Genomic DNA, 22,996 nt, shown 5'->3' on the forward strand with positions numbered 1-22,996 from the left:
TTCGGAGCATTAGAAGAGCCCAGGAAGAGAGCAATAGTCAGGTGCAAGTAGAAGTATACAAGTGTAAGTGGACACCATAAGTGGGAAAGAGCCTACACATCTCGTTAAAACCTCTCTTCAGCAGAAACTTCACTAGAGTCAGATGGGATAGGAGACCAACATTTGTGCATGCACAAATGCCTCACTGCTACCCTACAACAAGACTTATTAATAAAAATGTAGCAACATCTTCCACAGAGCCACGACTACAGTGCATGGCAAGGATGGCCCATTAACAGGGTGTCTGAGCAGATAGCAGCTGAGACTGCTTTTGAGAGGAGCATTTAACTTCCCAGCAGAGTCCCACTGCTCAGTCAAAGTCATACAGCAGTCCTTTAAATCCTCTCCACTTGATTTTATATTCCTAGTTCTTCTTGTTAGGGATCATTCTAACCATTTCTGTCAATAAATTCCAAGGATATGTGGTTTGTCTTCTAACCATCTAACTTCAAGCACTGTCTTTCCTGGATAGGGCTGATGCTCAGAATTGATGGTCAGCCAGGATCCTGAAAGTGCCCTAGTAGGTATTGCTCTCTCTCTCTCTGCTGGTATGTCCTCAATATCCCAGTGGTCGGGCTTCGCTGAGTTCTCCCTAAATAAATTCCACACTCACTGTGCATAGATGCCCTTCACATCATTTGTGTTGTGGATGTGGTGCCACGCCCCATGCATTTATTTCAACTGTATTATGATGTCCTTTGCAGCCAATGTGTTCCAGGGCTGCTATATGTCTCTTCGGCAGCAACATCATTCCCATGCCTTGTACTTTAACTGTGGTAAGAAATCCTTCACTCTTGTTGCTGTAGTTGTGCTGGATTGTCTTTTACCCCTTTAATGCTCCGGTTGTTTCAGAACACCCTTTAAAGTCCATGTGAAAGTGATCTTTTTCACCCCCCCACGCTCTAGTTGTGGTCATACGTTTCTCATATACTGTGCTCTGTGCTGGGATGATCTTCGCGTTGGCTCCGTTCCAGCTGTGCTGGGATGTCTTTTACATCCTGCCTGTTTTGGGTGTTCATCATATAATCTGTCATCTGAAAGTGTTAGCTTTTCTTTACCTACACTACACACCTAGGCTGCATTGGGACATTCTTCCTCATTCATCTGCTCTAGCCATGTTGAGATAACCTTCACACCCCTGGGCATTGGTTGTCCAGGAATGTCCTTCTTATCCCTTGTGTAGTGTTTGTGTCGGATGTTTGGTACACATCCTTTGCACCGTCTAGGCTTATGTCACCTGCTGGTATTCATTCAAACTTCAATGATGCTTGAGGCATGTTTCCACCCTAAGCTGTACTGGAAGAACTTTTCAGCAGACAACACATCCATCTTTCTAAATTGGCAGTACTTCTCAAAATACTTTTCTACCGTTTACAGGCTCCATACTTTGATCAGTTCCAGTAACACTCTTTCAGCGGTGCAGCCTGTAAGGGGTCACCAACGGGCTGCTTCAGAGGGAGGACGACCTATTATTCAAGGGGATGTCAGGTATTTATTTACAAATCTACAAATCTGTTCTGCTGACCGGTGGTGGAACCTGCCTCGTCTTTTGGTCCGTCCTTCCCAATGCGAGCAGGAGATACTGTGGGATCTTTCTTAACTCACTTCTGTCGCTGGCAGCTGGACTCTTCGGGCTTTGCTTTTGTTGTTATACGTAAATGCAGTAACGTATTTGTCCTCTTGTGGCCCACATAGCGAAACTGCTGCTTTTGGTTCTCTTATAATACTAACTACTAACAACCTAGTACTGCCTTGTTAATGAAACAGAAACTGCAGCGTATACCACTCATGCATTCTCTTTTTCTTGTATGGTCACACCCCTCCTGTGCACAAGTGTTATGTCCACCTCAGTTTTACATTTTCTAGCCGATTGGTTCATACTTCAACCTGCTAAGTGTGCTCATGAGCGTTTCCTACAAGTTTTGGGATTCCTCCAATTAATAGTGTGTAAGCAATTTTAGAACCTTGTGTTGGGTCAGCAAAGCCATTTCAGGCCGGTTTCGAGGCATTTATTCTTTGTGGCAAATAATTGTTGCTATTTGACCTTCATAAGTCCTGCTTCAACTGTTCCAGCCCCCACTCTACATTGAGATTTATCAAGCTGCTTGAGAAATTATCTTTAGCTGTTGCGTATCAAAGATACAGGAGTATTACTGCTGAAAAAGGTAAACAAACTCAGGTGTGGTACCTCAGTAATAATCCGAAGGCTGCATCCTTCATTTTATGTTCTTCTTTTGAACATTCATAGGGTAGTAAATATTGGTGGAGACTAAAGAGAATGCTGTATAATCATTAAGGTCCCAGTAATAAATGATCTTGTTTTGCAGGAATTCCTCCATTTGGTGTCAAGGGGCTACATTTCTCAATTTCTCATAGGCTCTACCTACCTTGATTTTGAGTAGACCAATGCTTCTCCTCCCTCAAACTCCCACCGAGTCTCGATTCTGGTAGCCACCTTTTTGTCATTTGATCGGCAAGTTGGGACGCCCAAAGGCCCAATGCTAACGGTTCCTTCTGCAATTTTCCCTACAGAATTCCCCCAAATGGCTTTGTTGGCCTCTTCGCATCAAAGAAACGACAGCTGGAATAGGGTCTTAGCGAAGTCGCTTGCTCATTTCTGAAGGTCTCCCATGCCCATTCTGGAGACACTGATATGAGATGGGAAGTCAAGATGTGTGTTCTGACACCACTTTGGCTTTCTACCATCCTTATTACTGACTTATTCCCATACTCTTCAGCAACTTTGTGACCAAGTTGAGATAGTCTTTCCAGTACTGTTGCTCTCGGCTGTTCTTGGTACCGTCCCATCTATACTACTATTATAAAGAGAGAGCTGAAACCTTTGAGGCGGGTAAGCTCAAGAAGTACAGCACCAATCACAACACCCAATACAGCGTTGTAAAGGGGAGTTGCAGCAGATGGACATAGGCTATACAGCTGCCCACCATATACATTAGAAAGGTCAAAGAACCTTAGGGGTAAAGTAGTCCCTTGTGGGCGTTGGCGTTGTGCTGTCAGCGATGGGCGTGCAGCGTTGTCAGAGGGATCGCAGCATTGACTGTGCGCGCCCTTTCACGATCCGTCATTTGGGGGCGTGCAGCGTTTTCAGAGGGGGCGCGGCATTGACTGTGCGGGCCCATTCACGATCCGTCGTTTGTGGGCGTGCAGCATTGTCAGCGTGGCTTTCCAAGCGTGGCATTCACTCGGCAGAGGCGTCTCCAAACAAGGTGCGCCGCATTCACGGACCTTGCCATTGAGGCGGTATTACTGCTATATGGTGCGGAGAACACATCCTGGACAACGTCTGGATGGGCTGCTAGTAAATTATAAACCTAGAGACAGTTTTAAACATATTTTCTACTTCGAACTGACTTGCATTTTTTGCTGTCACCCTGGAGCATCAACCATATACACTTCCAGCAAGAATCTGTAAATAGAACCATGACTGGGTTGAGGCTCCACATCCTAATCTCTCATGCAGTGCTTCCTCCCTCTCCCTTATGTAGGTTTAACATGGCCATCTTATTGTAAACCTCTTACAGTAGCCACCGATACCAATGGAATAGGTGGAAGTGGAACACTTAATGGCAACCCTGGTATTGCGATTTCCTGCATGGTCTTGCCATGTAACTGTCAGGTCTACTAGACCATTTCTGGCAATTGTCAAACTCCACCTCAATCATTGCAGATAATTTTGTAGCATAGTTTATCTTAAACATGCTTATTTAATCCTTAGCTTCTTCTCAGAATTCCTGTAGGCAGACCATAGGGATCATAATCCACAGGGAATTCTTTTTAATCGTAAGGCAATGCATGAAAACCTCTCTCTACGCTTTCCTATCTTTCTCTCTAGGAAGAGAACAATGTTTACATGGTTTTCTTGTAAAGAAACTACCACGCACAAAGATGTTCTTTGGAAGTTTTACCACATGAAGCAGAAGCCACATTCTGTATCATTTGCCTAAACTATTAGCCAATAAATACAGATCATTCAAAGACGAGCCTACTCTGAGCATGTGGCCACCATCCGCAATCTGGATAGAAGTGTCAAAACCTGGGAGAATCAAGGTGAACAATTACCCTCTGGGTATTAATTATAATAATGATCTCACAACTCTTAGTCATGAAAACAGATAAGCCATGCCTCTGCTCCAGTTGTTTCCTTTGCATGTCCGCCTACTTATGACAACTGGTTGAATAATCATATGAGTTTTTTAACGATCATAACAAACATTTTTGGATAGTCCCTTATCCCAAAGTTTTTGCCATTGTGCAATCCTCTGATATAAGGTGCTAATATCACATAGATTAATGGTACTATTTCGATGAATACTGAAAGGATGAATGGCTATGTCATCTTCTCTTGGATTCAAACATGTCACACACAAATGTCCTCATTAAGTGATTACCTCACTGAGCTATATTTTTGATTTTTTAATTTTTCATCTTATTATTGAAAATCGTACTTCGATCACCAGGACCAAATCATTGTGTTTACTCATAAGCTCGCCTCAGTCTTCCTTCTGTGTGGGCAGACACACTGGCTTTCCAATGACTCTTTTACCCCCACATTTGTAAATCTGTGTACTAGCAATATGCTTTTGGGTTTTATGGGGGATGAGAAGGGCAGCCTCTGAGGAGCTGCCCTTGGCACAGAAAGTGCGGGTATGCCATGTCAGTCTTCCAGAGCCACATGTAATATTGTCTTCATGTCCTAAAGCAAAACGAAGTCCTAATTTTTAAATACAGTCACCATGAAGTATTAGATCGGGGATTAAAGCAGTCAGTCACCTTTGGAGATGTGAGAATAGCCAAATTCTCCACTGTCGGCTCCTCACAAGAGAGAGCTTAGTCAGGCAGTGATTTCTGGAACTGTCAGGAATGAGCGAATCGGAATAATAAGGTAAATCGTATTAAGTTATTTTTGTCTCCTGCCACAGCCAAGTTCTTTAGTAGCCTGTTTAAAGAAGTGTCTGTATATTCTTCCTCTTTTCCTCTTGGTCTTCAGACCAGGCAGAAACTGGCAAATTGCATGTTCAACTAGCAAGCCTTTGCCAGTTTTGGTTCTTCAGTGTTTTCCAGTCCGCTTGATATTTTCTCAGAGGCTGCACCTTGCCTCTGGTAAGCAAGCAAAATGTCCTTTTTTTTCTTGTGTCTGGAAATAAGAACCTTGGTTACAAAGGAACAGGCCACTGGAAGGAAGTACTCCAGTTGACTTCTGAGCCTTCTCCTCCCTGTTTCGCAGGACAAACATCTGCGTCAAGGAGAACTATCACAAGATGGATGGTATCTTGCATTAGTCAGTGCTGCTAGTTTACAGCTCTACTCCTGCTAGACTGTTTACAGAGCCTAACAGACCTACTGTTCTCCATTGGCCGAGAAGCAGCACTGGCTACTCTAGATGCCCTCTGCATGCAGTCCCTTTGGATGCCTCTCCTAAAAATCAAGCTTAATTTCCCTTGTGTGTTCTGAGAGTCATGAGTCCTTAGTTTAGATGTCAATTGTTGCTTTTTTCTTCCCTTTCTTAGGAATCTGTTCATGTGATTTGGGAACTGTTGAGAGCCATATTTCATAGAAAGACCGTTCCATATACCGTGACCTGACCTACTGAGTCCTTTGCTCTTTCCGGTTATAAGCACCCTACATTCATTCATTATCATCATCTCTTATATAGTAGCTCACTGATTTCATGTGCCATATATCGATTCATCCTTTCATTCAGTGGCAAAGCCAGTCAATCCAACTAGGTGTTTAAGGAAACTGAGGTGGACATGCAGCTTTGTCTGAGAGGTAGTACCGCTGATGCATGTAAGGCTGTCCGTGCGTAGTTGTGGCTTCCCCCTGCTTTGGGGTTTTAAATCTGGAGAAGCAGTTTCTGGTCCTGGTACAAAGTGGCATATGGTCAGTCTCTTCCGAATTCCTATCCTTACGCTTTATGAATGGAACAAACCAGCACGATGCATGATGTAGGTCTGCTCATGGCCACCTCCTTCTTAAGCCTTGGGATGCAACTCATTATTATTAAACTTTACCTTTCTTGAAATTTCTTGAAATTTGAATATCACAGGTGAGTAGAACTAACAGTATGCTGTACTCTCTGAACCGGGGACCACTGAAGTCCCTTTGTCTGTATGAACACTATTCTGCGCCATCTAACAGTCTGAGTTGAGTAGGAATGAGATGCACTTCTAGTAATACGAAAGTTAATCATTTGTAAACCAATTTACTCTTTCAAACGCTTTTGGTGTGTAAAATTTGCTTCGCGCTTCGTCCCATTGCGCTGCAACATTACTAAACAACCAGGTAACCATCATAGGTTCCACCAAGCTTCACAGCCACATCACTATTCGAAGCCAATGAATTAAATTCATATGCTTAACACCGCTTTGTCCATTTTTGCCATTAATGTTATCCTTCTTTCTTTCGATCAATTCATTTTATTCAATCCAGGTTCAAAGTGAATGTTCAAAAAGGCTCTGAATCATGGGGTGGGTTCCATATCATGATTTATTTTGTATTAATAAACCCAATGCATTTCGGGAATAGATTCCCTTCATCAGGGGCATTCAAAAAAATATAAGCAAATGTATACTTCTAACCATTACTGTCAACCAAGCATTTCACTCAAATTTAAATAACTCATGAAATATGTACATAAAACCACATGTAAAGATATTAGCATTAAGCCTCTCTGTAGAGCGGTGAAAATTAATCTAGCATATGTCTAAAAAAAATGCCACTTCCAAAGTCTATACCCTCATTTCTATACCCCCAATATTCACACCTATCCCGCATGAACTAATAACCGCAAGATTTTGTATACATTCTTCCTTTATCATGATTAAAACAGTGTCATTTATTTTGACAAACAAAAACTTCTGTCAGCCTGTGAACGCTTACCATGACGTGCTGATTATCACCAGTTCCAGAATAACATTATTTAAATATGTAACTTCTCATTCCTCTTCCCCAGGATGCCGAGGCTCTCGTGTCTTGTTTGACTGCAAACTAAATCTAATGATCCCAAATGCCGCTATTCTATGTTTCCGCCCTTCTTAACATTCTGCAGGTGATTAATTGTGTATACTGTTATTCCCCAAATGCATTGGGTATGTTAATACAAAATAAATCATGATATGGAACCCACCTCATACTTCAGAGCCTTTTTGAACATTCACATTGAAACTGGATTGAATAAAATGGTTTGAACTAAAGAAAGAAGGATAAAATTAATGGCAAAAATTGACAAAGAGGTGTTAACCCCTTCGCTGCGGGGGTTAATCCCCCGCTGTGCTGGGGGGAAGGGGGCCGCGCACAGCGCCCCCACGCTCATGACTAGCTGAGCTCGTCATGAGCTATGGCGCTCCTGTGCTCATGACGAGCTCAGCTCGTCACAGGTGTATTGCCTCCCGTGGAACGCTCAGCACAGTGGTGGAATTCTCCCCGCACCTGAGCTTTCCACGGGCCATGGTGGGCTGACCTCGTCATGAGCATCGGAGCGCCGTGGCTCATGACGAGCTCAGCTCGTCATGAGCATCCAAGGAGTTAAGCATATGAATTTAATTCATTGGATTCAAATAGTGATCTGGCTGTGCAGCTTGGTGGTACCTATGATGATTCCCTCGCCCTCTAACAGTCTGCCACAAATGTCAGAGATGAAAAACTGGAAGAATGTTTTGTTGAGTTATGTAGGCAAGTGAGTTCAGGAGTACCACATCACAGGTGATTTTTACTTTGACGTTTTTAAAGATTTACTTCACCATCACTGATGCATGACAACGCTTTACAACACTACAGCAAGAGCTGAGAGGCAGCAGTCGCTCAAAGTGTGATGTATGCTTGTTAATTTGGGATCTAGCTGATTCTTAAGCTAAACCTGGCAGCATCAGGACATAGAGTGCATATATCAAGATTAAAGCAGACATAAGGAGGAGGGAAATTTCTGCAATTGGTTGAGGAAACTTATATAAATCTAAACACTGCCCTATTTCCCTGGGTGTGCTCGCTTCCAAGTGTATTTCCATGTGCCCTCAAAGATGCTATGGCTTTGCACTAAGTTTGAAAGGCTAAGTAAATATTCCATATGCTCGTACAGTGTTCCTGTCACGGAAAAACCTTCAAGATTAAAAAAAAATGCATGAATAGTGACTCAGAAGGCCACAGTGAAAATGGAACATCACGTACATTTTTTTTTTAAGTGGGATTTTTTTGATAATCAATTTTATTGGTTTTAAAAAGTGGGATTTTACTGAGGTTAGCCATAGCCTATAAAACCCAGACGGAGAGAAGAAAATAAGTTGATTGAATAAATGTTATTGTTTTGCTAAATAGAACAAAGGCATAAGGAACCAACAACAGATAACATTTGTTGTATGGCTAGTGTCCGACATAAATCTAAAGGAGCAAATCTCTTCTCAGTAGCAACAATGTGCAACTGTGTTAAAGGTATGTAAGATCATACCACTTCAGTGGAAACTCCGGTCTGCCACTCGTCCACAAAATCCTAATGTATCGTAGTAAGAAAGGTCATAGCACCTCAGTAGAACAGTGCACATGCCTAGCAGACAGTGCAAGTCTAACATAAGCTGTTGGTTCAAATAAATAAGCAGGACAACATTTGGAAGAAAGCTATTATTAATCATCCAGGTGTTCCTGAGTGGACCCTCCAACTAAACTGATTTTTGCTAAGGGACTGGTACTTTTGCCAACAGAAAGTTTGGACATTAGGAGAAATCTGGACTAAAATTTCAGGGCTCCTGAAAAAGGAGAGGCTATTTTTTTAAAATGAAATAACAATCACTATGTGTCCATAGTACAACACCGGCCTTAGACCTTTTCTTCAGTGCTAAATCAGAGATAACTGACCTTAGCTATCTCTAGCTAAACATTTTACACCTTGGAGATACAGGAAAGATGTTTACACTATTTTCTACCCTCTATTGTGACACTTGTTGCATGATACTATTTCCCGTTTACTCTGCTGTGATGCTTCAAAGATGTTTGATGCAGACAATAGTCAACTCCAGAAACGGTGAATGAAGTGTACCAACCCCAGTGAGAAAGAACTGCATTTACCAGGCGTACAAACAACCAGCAAACTGCAAAAAGTCTGTCTTCAGCAAGGAACCTGTCAAACGGAAAGATGTTTACACCCCATTCCAAGTGAATGGAGTGCATCCTAAGATACTCACCTTCACCCTGTTACTGGGTAGGTTCTCATATAGCATAAGTGATGCCCAGAGGAAGGATCCCCAACCCCTCCAGCAAACCATATTCTGTTAGAAATCATGCTTTGTTTATCGTAACCTGGTAGAAAGATCTATGCTGCTGTCAAACCCGTATCAGAATTCTTCTTGTCAACTAAACTTAAGTGGGCCATAGGAACCTGTTCTTCTGAATGTTTTAAAGTGGATAATTGAATACCTAGCGGAACAGTTCCACTTCTAGAATGTTGCCCTTTAAGTTAAGGTGTTTGTGTGTTCTCATCCAGTTATCAGGGTGTGGATGGGAAGTGTAACATTTCTTTGGATACATACAAAAGGTCTTTACAACACGACCAAGGTAATATCCAGCTTCCATAATAGTCAGCTGGTTGTTAGGGTTTTCAAGAACTGTACAAATGTGTTTAAGCATGAATAGGGTCTAACCATCCAAACCTAACGAAAAATAATCCCACAAGAAAGAAACTTTGCACAAAGCTCCCAGTGGAGCATCACATCTGAACAGTGTTTAAACAAACACAACATTAGGGCAAATACCTAAAATTTTAAACAAATACCCAAGATTACCAAGTGCCAGCCAGTGCCAGTCCCTTCGAAAGAAATCCAGTATATCCTAAGGTAACCTTCAGCATCTGCTTCTTCAAGAAACCTAAAGGACATATTTGATGCTTGAAACTTCTTTTAAAGTATTTTGGGATTTACTTGCCTCTTACTACCAGAAAGTTAATCAACAGAGGTTCTAATTATACAACAATAATAGTGAGTTGCTGATTGGCCTTTTGGGAAGTTTGATGGAGGGGACTCTAGGACAGGGTTCTTCAAAGTCGGTCCTCGAGGGCCGGATCCATGCTAGATTTTTAAGATAAGTACATTTATCAAAATTGGGATATGCTAAACATCTGGCATGGATCCGGCCCTGCAGGACAGACTTTGGAGAACCCTGCTCTAGGCAATGCCACAAGACTAGTCAGTCAGTATTTACCAAGGTCTAGACCCATTCTGGAAGCAGTTGCTCAGGAGAATCTTCTTATTTTGGGACTATGTAATGGAATTATGCTTCCCATCTGCAAGTATAACTTTCCTAGGTTGGAGCATGGTTATACACTTAATTCAGGCAGTCTACAGTTTTTGATCCTAGTTCGCTGCTCAGTTTCATATTTCTCTGACTAAACTTCATCCAATCCTAATCCTCATCACATATACAATTATATCATGCCACATGCCTGCTTCACCTAACCGATTTCGAGCAAAAATGAAATCTGTCTTCTTTGGTTTTAAGTTGAATTTCTGGAGCTAAAGGGCCTCTCCGTGCGGGTGTCTTGTGTTGTCTTTTGCTCTGCATGGTATCCTTGCTGCCCCAGTTAATTGGTGGCGGTGCCTCAGTATAGAGTTGCACCAGATGATTCATTTATTTGTGCCCTGGAGGATGTTGTTTGTCACTCCCACCTCTGAGCTCCTTCAGACTTCCTTGAATATATCTGCTATAATATGTATTCACTGGAAATCACATTTGAATGGTACAAGGTTGACCATCATTTTAGCAACTTAGAGGAGCTTGGATACCCTTGAAGAGAAAATCGCAAATTACATACATATGATGCCTTTTTTCTGAATATTCAGTCTTCACACAGGTTATCTTCTTGGAAATATCCAATCTGTCCATCTTGATCTGGAGAGCATTTAGTGCTCCCAAAGGGGCAAAAGGCATATTTCATCAGCAGGGCTGCTAGGGTGTACACTTCACTCAATGAAAGTTCCATTGCGTCCCGTGATACCAATTCCTAGTTTTCGCTCTCAACAGAGGTCTGAAAAAAAGAGCTAAGACCACATTTACAAAGACAACACATTTTTTAATAAACCATCCACTGATGCAAGGAGGGAGAAAGGAGTAATGTGAGGTATGCAGAAAGATCGAGTGAACATCAGAAATAGTGTTCCAAAGGCAGATAACTTGCTCCTTTAATGGATACATCCCTGCAGATGTCTCATAACCTTTACAACACAATCGATGAACCAAGGAACAATTTATTTCTACCATCCTTTCAAAACATTACTGCTGAAGAAATGTGGCCAACACATGTCACTTCCCTGGTCCGTAATGCCAGTGATGTTAGTAAAATTTGTACGGAAAACCACACAACTGCCTAGTAAATGTCTGCAGTTGAAACTCCTCTGGAGAGTAAAAGTTTCTGAGCTCAGATTCTTACTGGAGTGGAGAAGAAACTCCTCCTTTTTGGCCAACTCATAACCAATTTCAATGTAGAACACAAAGCACCTGGCGATGTTCTGCCTCTAACAGAATGAACATTTTTATTGCAGAGAACCCCACAAACATGCTTTTTAATTGCCTGCCTCTTTGCTATCTTTCAAAACTCAAGTTAGTAAATCATCTGCAAGAGATGACATTGTGATACCACAGAGGACAAAAATGTGAGATTTCCTCAGACAGGCCCTTATCCTCAACAAGAAGGAATTGTAAGGGGTAATGGCTAAACGTGTTTACAGCGCCCCCATTCTCTATGCAGATGCAATACCATCTAGGAATGTTGTCTTCAATGTTAGTAGTTTCAGCAAATGTGAAATCATGGACCAAAAAGTCACTCTCAAAAGAGGGAGCATAAGGATATTTAAGGAGACTGCATAAGCTAAATCCTTCCAAACTATTATCCACTAAATATTGGTCTTCTCCTTGGTATCATAAGCAGATCTACAAATGTAAAGTTCTTTTTTCTATCTGCAGGCATAGAAACCAACCTAAGGATGATGACTCCAAGTGAAAGAATAGAGCCCCCATCACAACGGTTTGTGGTGGAATATTTTGCTTCAAACTTTATCCTCCAAGCTACACGTCATGAGATAAAGGATCCAAGTTGACCTTGCTGATCAGTAATTCCTGGCTGTTCGGGACAGTGGAGCCAGTGGATGTTCTAGCTGGCTACCATTCCGGCACCATGGCGCTACAGAACGTCTTTGAGGTCACTTCTACAAACCAACATTTCCCTGTTGGGGGGGGAAAAGTGCTGGTGAGGTTCCTGTAAAACTGAACATACAGGACCTAGCACTAGCTCCATTGTGGGAAGTTCTCCTATTTTCTAAGCCACGTCTTCAGTTTCCCTTATTTTCTAAGCCCTGTCTTCAGTTTCCCTTATCTTGAAATTCTTTAGCAAGATGCAAGACCTTGCTGGAAAAAAAGCATTGCAGATGTATAACTTCAGGAACTTCCTAATTCCCTTGAAAGGCGGAGATTCCCTTTATGGACCTCTGATTCCTGAACAAGTACCCCAAAAAAGGAGCAGTTAAAAATGAGAACCCTGATCCAGAGCGAATGGGGCCTTGCAATGGATAGCGGAATGGCAGCATTCGATTTATAAGAGACTTATTTCCTCATACTTCTAAAGCAGTGGGATGCCTAACGCACCTACGTGTACATTTCAGATTGCATCTCTAGGGCCAGTGTGGCCAGGCCTACATTTCTGAGTAATGAAGTGCAAATGGAATCTTTGCCGCTCACTCACTGACGATGTTGTGGCACATTTGGAAAAAGGAGTCTAATGCCGCTCGGTTGTGTTCCAACCGCAGGCACCATACAGTGCACATGGTGGTCCAACGGATATCTGGCTCTTGAAGCCCATGGTCCTGGGGGGTCAGTGTAGATTAGCTCCAAACAATCACAAATATTGATAGAAAATGGTAGGGAAAACCACAATAAAATTTGACTCTGTCCTTATTCAAGTCTGATTGGTGGTCAAACAAAATGAAACCGACATTGTAGGCAGCTACTGTGTAATATTTAGCTAGGACCACCTTGCATCTTTGTGATTGAATACGCTCTTCTGCCCAGAAGAATGACTTTATGTATTTCTAAGATAAACAATCTGCCTGAAGAAATACCCCTAAAAGAGTAAAAACAAATATAAAGCAAACTCAAGGAAAGGTTGTTTAGAGTCTACGGTTTCTGTGTAACATATATGCCAAGAACAGAATGCCACTTTTGCAGCAAGATTACGTCCTTCTTGGCATTGATAACAATTTGGAGAGGAGGTTGGAATGCACTGAAATAGAGGCTTCTAACGTGACATGATGAACAAATAAAAAGCAAACCTTGTTCTCTTGGACACATTTGGGCTTATTTAATTGTTCATACCTTGTCTTTTGTGATATGGCTAAGCCCAATTTAATTGCTATATTACTATTTCCCATAGTGCCTCATTTTCTTTAGTTATTGAAAACCTCAGTTTTACAAAACATCCTACCAAAAACGAAATCACCTTTGGAGTTCTGATTCGCGAGTTGGATGCTTAAACTGCTCTGACCAGTTAGTCCTGCCTCCCTCAACCGGGTTCAGATAGTGCCATGCATGGAGCACCTTTCAACATGCCGGTTTGTCTGCCTTCTAGCCATAATTTCCTGACTGCAAGGTGCTTGTGTGTGATGTCGTGAGCTGTAAATACCTTGCTATCTTTTACTTTTCAGTGCATTCAAGTCCAAAGATTCCCCTGCTTCCACCACGCCTCCACCCTTACGCAATGGGATCCCTGCATCCATGACTGTCCAGAGCCTGTCGCAGTCACTAGAGGGCTCCAGCAAACTCAGTGTGGGTGCAGCACAGACCTCCGCTGGTCCCAGCCCCCATATGGCAAGAAAAGGTAAACTTTACACGCTTTTGTAAGTCTAAAAGGATAATTTTTCTTGAAATGATCTTAAAGTTAGGCCTTCACTATTACACGTGAAATCGTCACACCTCATTCGCTAGGCGAACCCATGAGGCACCCCACGTGTCTTTTGATGTTTTGAAAGATATCTTTTTAAGCTTCAAACACAAAATAAGTTGATAACTGTGAGTACACTATGTCTACCTCTGAAATTGAGTTTGTGTTGTAACTTATGTTTCTGGATGTACCTACTCCCAGTTGTCCATGATTGTGTCCAGGATATTTAGTTTGGTATTGTGATATCGTTCTTTTTAGTAGTGCCCGACTTCAGGCTGAACCTTTGTCATTCCAAGTTAAGACATTTCCATTAGTGCTACAGCTAAGTAAATAATATGTAAATTAGTGCTTCTGATTGCAAATGTTGAGGATGTTTAGCTCACTGCCAAGTGGGTGAGTACAATATATTGCGACCTTACGGAATCAAGATACTCTTGATTTTATTAGCATTGGTTTCAATATTTGTTTCCAGCATGAGTATGTGAGTGACCGCTACTCAAGTGACAGTATTTTCTGCAAATATCACATCAATGCAGGGCAGGTTACGCATTTTTCTTTTTACTGATTGATACGTTTAGTTGTACGTTTAATTCCAGTTTGCTACAGATAAGGTCTAAAAAAGGAAGATGATAGTCTCTGACGATTTGGTTTAGCAGGACTTACAGCATCTTGAGATGTGTCTTTCTTGAAATCTTAGTGTTCGGCAAGTTTTCACATGGCAAGCTCCAGTGCCCTTTGCACAGCGAAACGTTTTTCCTATTCAAGACTAGCAGATGTAGGATAAACCGGATTAGCATTGGAACTTCCTAGTAATGAAAAGTTGGTTAAAAGAAAGAGTGTATGTCTATTAATTGGTTCCTGTTTCTTTCCTTCCTAGGTACCAAAAAACCTGCCCCTGCACCTCCAAAACCAGTGAACCTCCCACCACAAGTACAGCCCGGAAACCACAGCTCTGCACTCCCGCTTAACCAGCCCCCTGCTATATCTCCAAAACCAGTCCCAAGAAGTCCATCTCCGCCCAGTCAGCAAATAGGTGCTGCTCAGTCCCCATCTTATTCTTATGGATCCTTACCGCGAAGGCATTCTGGCAGTCTAGCCCCCATCCATGCTCCAAATCATCCTCCACCCCAACCACCAACTGTGGCCACTCCTCCATTGCAGGCAAAATTAAATAGCCAAGCAGTCCCACAGCCCACTGTGCCTGTCAGCAATGAAACTAGCACAGAGCAGACCCCCAACACTCCACCTCAGACTCCGACTCTGCCAGACACCCCACCTCTAGGGGTGCACCAAGCCAACTCTCAGGCATCTCATATCTCAGCTACAACGGCCAACACCGACCCTTCTCAACCTTCTACGCAGACTGGTACGCTGCCAAGGCCGAGGCCTGTCCCAAAACCAAGAATCCGACCAAATATCCCCCCTCCACCACAGCCACCTGTTCAGAGTGCCTTGGGCGAGACCCTGCCTCCATCGTCTTCAAAGATAGTCACTGGTAAGTTTATTCAAATGTTAATATTTGTGAAAGTACATTGTATTAATGTGCTCTCAGGAGAGATTTCTCAAGCAGGAGTGCAATTTGTTTTGTTTTCTTTTTTTATTAATAAGGTGTATACTATATTTCTAAACTGGTCCACCCTACCTTTGGTAGGCTAAAACAGCTCATAGCTAGGGGCCTTGCTTCAGAAGTTGGTGTTTCGCAATCTATATCAGCACCATGTTGAAGCATGTATTTTCAGGGAAATAAATCAACATTTTCCACATCCATTTTGTGAATTTGTAGCTGGGTTTGAGTAATTTTCTAGGCATCTTTAAGAGGGTCCTCCCACATGGTCGGTGGGGAATAGTCTAACGCAAGAGTCGTTGGACTGGCTCTCAGTTTCCAAGCGGCAACATGAATTGGACTTAATACCCAGAGTCCTGAGACTCAGGGGAGTAAATTTGACAATGTTGTATAATCCAGCAGATCTGCCGACCAGTAGTTTATATCAAGTCCTCTAAGAATTGGACTTTTTGCCATTCTCTCTCTTTCTTTCTCTCGCTCACACACACGCCTTTTTTTCTCTCTCTCTCTCTCATATATACTTTGAAGGACATGATTTGACAGATCTTTCTGCTTTTAGGTTTGAGACATGGTAAGATTTCAACCAAAGGAAAGGCCACCATTGGTATTTAATTCTAGTGACAGAAAGCATTTGGTTTAAGGCAACAGTGCTCCTTGTAGAATTAGCAGCTTGCTAATTTCTCTTTCACTAGTGATCCAAAGTTACACCTGGATTCGTACGGTTAGCTTTTTGTGAATCATCTTCAATTAACTATTGCCCAATTTTCACTGTACCTTTGCTGAAAATCCTGAAGCTGGAAAAGTGGCCACAGCTCAACTACAGTACCATCTTTAGACTACTTAGCACCACCTTCAATAATTAGCAGTCAGGATTCTGACCCTACGGAGGCACAGAAGTAGCCTCCGTAGTTCACTGGAGACTGCCAAGCTGATGCTAGTTGACCTTTCTCTGGATATCCTTGACCTACCCATTTTTTCAGGGTATAATTGATGAGATCTTGGGGTGTACAACACAGCCAAGCTTTGGTTTGCCTCCTTCCTGGCCAGTAAATTTACCAGAGTTCTACTAAATCTTAAGTGACTGATTACTTCCCAAAGGGTTCCCTACATCGTGTCGTCTTTTCTAATATTTGCTGCCATTAAACCAGTGCTTGCTACAAATTGAGGGGTCAGTTCACAATTATCCAGACAACAATTTGCCTTTACATTTTGATTTCTAGCAGCATGACTTTTGTTTTTTAATTAATTCATTCTTCCTAAGCCGCAGAAAAGAATTTGGTGGAATTGGGAAGTTTAGATGAGTAAAGGTCAGATTTTCAACTCTCAGTAAATTGGGTAAATTGAGACCCAAGATGAGAAAATGCCAATTTAACTGTCTTTGTTTCATTGTTGATGTCATCATGTTAGTGATCATAAGTTGACAATAAAGCAAAAGCAACCTTCTTCACTGAATTTCTTTCCATGTTTGTCTTTCTCCCAGGCACCCATGTTTATCAATACCCTACTTTACCTCATGATGGTTGTTCCCAACATTATTCTCCCAACAGCTGCAAAATATCCCTCAGCTAAAACTTACCTGCCCACCCTCTTTATTCCCTTATCTTACTAAGGTCCAACTGCATGTAGCCAATGCAGATGCAGCTGAAGTTGTCCCTCAGGATAGAGACCATTTCTACCCCAATGGACTTTCACCAACCAAGAGAAGATAATTACCACCCAGAAGGGTTGTTCCCAATCTCTTATAAAAACTGAGTTTAATACTGTTGAAAGCGTCTTCACTTGTTACTGGATAATGTAAAGCTGTATCAGCCCTTTTCTGGCACATTGGAGTGCAGCCATGGTTACTAGAGCAATAATTGTCTCTAAATTAAAACAAATGTTCAGTTGATAAAGACGCAGCAAAGAAACATACCCCAAAATACAACTTATTTCACAACTCAGTTGACAGGGAAAACCAAAATGTTCCAATGTTCCAAGGGGTGTGTTCATTCCCCTAACATTTGCTGAGTCTTGCATTCAGAACACAGCTTCCTTGTTTGTGAATTCTCCAATATACCTTAAGTCTGGACTTCAAAGACACAATCCAAGAACAAGGAAGTTTGATTCCAGTGGCAATAATGTTCTAAGCATCCCGAGGCCTAACACTAGCTTGCTGCAGATGTTTCCCGTCTCATGACCTTCAGCTTGTAAGTCGTTGCCTGAAACTGTTTTATGTACAAATCTTCAGCTTCCTTTCAGGAAACTGGGCAAATTATTTTTGCACCATCCATCACAGACTGCTTGGCATCTGTTACAAAATGTCATATCCAAAGTGGCAGACTACTGAGGAAGATCTGGTGTGTTGCGTCTCTCAAAGCAACACATCACATTACTAAAGTTTCACACAGGGAAAAGGTAGGCCGCTACAGTGCCAGAAAGAAGCAATCACATATATGCTGTGGGTAGAGGCTAAATCCTAAAAAAAAAGTTCTATGGATAAATGACTCTCTGGTTCCCCCTGTAAAACTACCACTTTAGCTGTTCATTTCTTCTCGGAGGTTCCTCTCGTTAAAATAAAATATACTTAAGAATATTTATGTAATTATTTTTCAGGCACCTTTCTGGCATATCAAGGGCCACTCTTGCACAATTGGTAAAGGCCATATTCTTGCATGTCTTCTCCTTCTTGAATGGTCTAAAGGTGGAAAGGTTAAGATATATTCTTCTTTTATAAAGAGTTATTGTTGGTACTCCAGTGGCTGTTCATTGAATGATCCTAACCCCTAAAACATTATATGCTGTCTAGAGTCAGTCATGCACTAAACTCCTGACACCTCACTGAGGCTGATCGCACGCAATCATCTTATTAGAATTGTAAAGTTCTGCCTCTTGCATGTTATGATGCCAGTTTATTTTTATTTGTTTTTTTCTACTTTGTTGTGAAAACAGTAAAAGGAATTTACATTTAAATTCAGTGTTTACGAATGGCAGAGGGTGACAAGAGTAGCTGGTGATTGAGCATTTGGTAATTGGTTTTGCTGCATTGCATATTTGTGCACCTTTTGATGTCTCATTGTACACAGTAAGTAGCCAGTTTCCAATCTGGTTAGGCATTCTATTGAACTCAGGAGTGCTGTTCTTTCTAACCCACTTTGTACTTTCCTGAAGTGTTCCTTAATTTAGGAATAAGGTTTACATTAAGCACTTTTAACTGCCCTCCTATTTCTCCTGCTTGTGATTGGTTCCTGTCAAGCAAAAGACAACAGGCGGGCCTGGATACCTAAAAAACGGTAAAAGCAGGTTCATTGGTTGTGATTTTGTTTACCTCTGTCACGAAAAACTAGAAGCGGACGCACTCTAATGCCTCATATGTATTTTCTGTCCTTAGCACTGTCATCAAACATTGAAACAGGTGACACTCTAGAGTTTACCAAGAAAACTAAATTAGGGCAGTCATACAGATTATTTTACCATTTCATGAAATTCAGGGACATTTTAACCCAAGGGTACCTTTGCATGACCTCTACTGCATTATATGGTGAATAACACTTAAGACTTGACAGTAAGGGTTTGTTTATGTGGTGGGAGTGGTGGGAAGAGACGTGATGTGGGTGGGAAGAGACGTGATGTGGGTGGGAAGAGACGTGATGTGGGTGGGAAGATAGGGGATTGGAGTTCAAATGTCCTGCCTAACGGATGTACATGTGATGCATTCACAGGTCGGTAAGGTTGCCAAGAATAAGGTTTGTAATGACTCAATCCCTGCTTGTAGTTTGTACTGCTTGTGCTTAGCTGGTTCTTACTTGAAACTTTATTTTGTCCATGCTTAAAAAGTCTGTTTCCTGTGCCCATTATCTTGTGCACGTTCAGTTCCCCAAATGGGATAGACTACGTCATTGTGTTACAGTTGCCCATATCTTGCACCGATTACCTTGTCTTGGCCACATGCCCTCAAGCATTGAAGGGGATTTCATTAAATCTACCTCAAGGACATTGGACCATAAGAGCCACCGCATACTCAGTTATTTGTGGATGATCACTAGAGTCCCGCATTACTGTTGACAAGCTTACATCGCTAGTTGGAGTTACTCAGCCCTGTTTTAGAAGCATGTCAAGCAGTTCATGTAGATGGTGGTGTCCTGGTGTTGCCACTGAGATCAACCAGAGGGACCATTCTAAATTGTTTGGTAGGCTGTTTAACAATTAATACCCAGATCTGATTAGGAGCTGATAGTTCAGAACGTTTTGGAAAAAACTGAAATCTAAATCACAGAATAATCAAACGTAGAGTCTAAGTTGTAATAAAGCCAAGGTTAGTGTCATGCATTTGGAACACCGAATACCTGGGAAGCCACAAAAGAGAGAGACATGCAAAAGAAGGGGTATCAAGGGGTTGTGAAGGCACAGTTCGTTGTCAATAAAGTAAGAAAGGCCTCACAATGTCTTCATGGTAAGTCATTAGGCTCTGCTCCCAGGCCTCGATTTTCCTGTCGTGGATGTTCCCTATGAAAAATCAGTTTTGTTATGTGAACCCTGTGTAGATGCCCAGGGAGGAGGGTACCAATCGCACACAAGGAAACTCTAGCCAATTTAATATCGACAATGCCTCCCTTAAAGCACATTTCATTATTTCAGATAAGAGCCGATCAGCAGGCTTTCTTCATTCATCTTGTTGACAATAAGAATGTTAATCAGCTCCTCACATGCCCATATTTTTTCAAGTCTCCCTCTGCTAACAACTAGGAGAACATGAAACTTGCTTGAACACACTAATGAAATCTTCTGAACACAACCTCCGAGGATCTAGACCACCTTTAAAGTGTGAAGCATCTGTGTACCTACTTTTTACTGTAGTTTAGTATACTTGCATATTAGATAGAAAATTATAATGCAGAGCACGACATAATTATAAGCATTCAGAACAACTGTAATAAAATATAAAACCTCAATCAATAGTGCAAAACAACAACCGGTATACCCCATACAGCATAGCTAAATAAACTAGACCTGGGCAGTGAACACCGCTCTGTTCGTGGAGTTTGCATCGTTTTCTGAGCTCCGCAGAGCAAGTGGAGTTCTGAAAAACTCTGCTCTGTGTAGCGGAGTGGAGTTTTTTCCTCGCTCGTGCTGAGAGCAAGCGAGGAAAACCCACCTCCTGGCGAGATTTCTGAACGCGGGCGGTCAGATTGCTAAACCCGCAGGCAGTCGGTGATGGTTGCGACTGTTCGCGTTGAGAAACCTTCCGTTTGTGTTGAGAAAGCTAAAACTCGTGTAGAAAATGTACTCCAGCGACAAGAAAAGAAGCAACGCCCTCTTGCGCTGCACATGGTGCCGTTTACAGCGCGGGACAAACACCTGGTGCTGAAAATCTCGCTCTCTCTCTCTCTCGCTCTCGCTCTCGCTCTCTCTCTCGCTCTCTCTCGCTCGCTCTCTCTCGCTCTCTCTCGCTCTCTCTCGCTCTCTCTCGCTCTCTCTCGCTCTCTCTCATTAATTTATATATATATATATACCTGGTGCTGAAAATCTCGCTCTCTCTCTCTCGCTCTCTCTCGCTCTCTCTCTCTCTCTTATTTTTATATATATATATATATATATACACCCCCTTACCTAACTGGTACAGAAAAAGCATTGGCACTACGAACCTCCTTCACCAAAGATTGTAACAGCACAGAGAGTACAGGCTTTGCTTTTACTCTGCAGTGGTAGAGGAGGTTTACCCACACATAATGGGTAGAGCAAAATACACAATAGGTGATGCAGGAATAAAAAAAACACTTTAGCCACATTACGGACTAGTGATTATTCTGCTACTCTGGTGTAAGTGCACAGTGATCTGTTGTCCTTGTGCTATGCAAATACTTTAAATAAGCTTACTTTGCATCCATACAAGTCCAGCTGTGGCAGCTGCATTTGTATCTGCATCTCATAATTGGCAGTACAAGCTTCCATTGTACATGTGGGATGGTATTTCAGTGCAAGCTCCGCACACAGCAGCGAGAACAGTGGCAGTAATAATAACAGTGTGACACTACAGGAATAGTGTTGGCAGTGCAAAGTTCTTCATATGCACCGACACCACAGACGCGGAAGCAGCACAAGCTCCCTTCAATGTGCTCGGGACAGTGATATAGCATTATTTCCATGCAGCCATAGCGCCTGCTGTTTTTTGTAGGGTATACTCGTAACAACCAAAATACACTCCGCTTGTTCCATACAAGCTGCCATATTGTCATATTTGGTTATGAGAGCCGTGGCCTTGGCATGGCTCTGAAACAAAGATGTGGGAAGGCAGCAAAGAGGTAGTCAAGAACTTAAGAACGTTTTCTATTGAAAAATATTGATTAATTAAATGTATGAAATGTCTACACGAGTAAATGGACCTTTCCTTGATAATTATGCACAGTGAGTGAGTAGCTTTTGTGCACTGTGTAATTGCTTCTCTTCAGGAAGGCAGAAAGACCCAATAGAAAGTAAAATCTTTTTCTAGTGTTCCTTCCTATAGAAGTCGTCAATGTCTACATTTGTGCTTGTTTGCTAAGCTAAGCTTTTGTCCCTCCCTTCCCTGATAATATATCAATGAAATCCCATCAGATGTCATGTGAAACTGAAGTTACTGAGAAATTCCACTAATTTTACAAATTTTGTCAAATAATCTAGATGTTTGAGCTGCCTTATTCAGTTTGAAATGAGATTGGAAAGTTTAAGGGTAAGGAATAAGGCATGTGATTGGCCACAATTTGCTATTAATGTTCAATCATTGGTGGACTAATACATTACTAACTTCCCATCACACGGATAACGTCGGCTGCTTCCCACTAATAGTGCATGTCATGTCGGCTGCAGCTTCACTTTGGTTGTTTTAATAAATATGTTTGGGGGATGTGGTGGCACAGCCAGGGTGTGCAGCTGTTTTTTTTCTGATGCATCACTAACCGCTCTGTGTATGTGCATTGTGGGAAAGGAAGCTTCTCAAATGGGAATGTATCCCAAAATGGTTTCTTTCTGCCTTCTGAATCTGTTTATTTTGTTCAACATTATCTCAAAAACAAAAATACGTTGATCTTTGACAAGCTGTATTTCTGTGGCCATGTGCCTGTATGTGACAGAAACCTAAATATCCCAAGCCCACAAGCACTAGAACCTACTACCCCCTTGCATTCTCCATAGACATTTTGCAAACTCTTGTCCTTTCCACCTCCGCTTGACAAATAATAGATATTCCATAGCTTCACTGCCCAGGAGCGGCATAGAACAAACCCCATTATGATACTTGCTGCAGACTGTTTTATTTAAAGTTTGAGACACATGTTTCTCACTCTTCAGAGTATGCTTTGTAGGTAATAGCAGTATTTTTATAACTTTGGAGAAAATCTCCTCTGCATGTTCTGAATATTTTTCCACCCCTAAACAAGACTGGTGTTATGCTGCAGTTTACAATCCTAGGTGACCTGATGTCCCCCTTCTCTTAAGTGAATGGATACCAG

General features: G+C 41.9%; 1 protein-coding gene across 6 annotated transcripts in view; it reads left to right on the top strand.

Annotated features, from left to right (window-relative positions):
* The window catches only part of ARHGAP17 (Rho GTPase activating protein 17), a 317,459-nt gene that overhangs the window by 277,577 nt on the left and 16,886 nt on the right, over positions 1 to 22,996 (top strand). For 2 of the 6 annotated variants that reach the window (XM_086940465.1, XM_086940469.1), the window contains 3 exons: positions 1,417 to 1,527; positions 13,734 to 13,906; positions 14,847 to 15,464. In XM_086940465.1, the coding sequence (XP_086796591.1) occupies positions 1,417 to 1,527; positions 13,734 to 13,906; positions 14,847 to 15,464 (902 nt within the window). Of the gene's footprint in view, positions 1 to 1,416; positions 1,528 to 13,733; positions 13,907 to 14,846; positions 15,465 to 22,169; positions 22,219 to 22,996 lie in introns of all 6 variants that reach the window. The other 4 variants (XM_086940466.1, XM_086940470.1, XM_086940467.1 and 1 more) reach the window with 3 other exon arrangements.

The sequence above is a fragment of the Lissotriton vulgaris genome, chromosome 10, assembly GCF_964263255.1.
Source record: "Lissotriton vulgaris chromosome 10, aLisVul1.2, whole genome shotgun sequence".
Taxonomy (NCBI): domain Eukaryota; kingdom Metazoa; phylum Chordata; class Amphibia; order Caudata; family Salamandridae; genus Lissotriton; species Lissotriton vulgaris.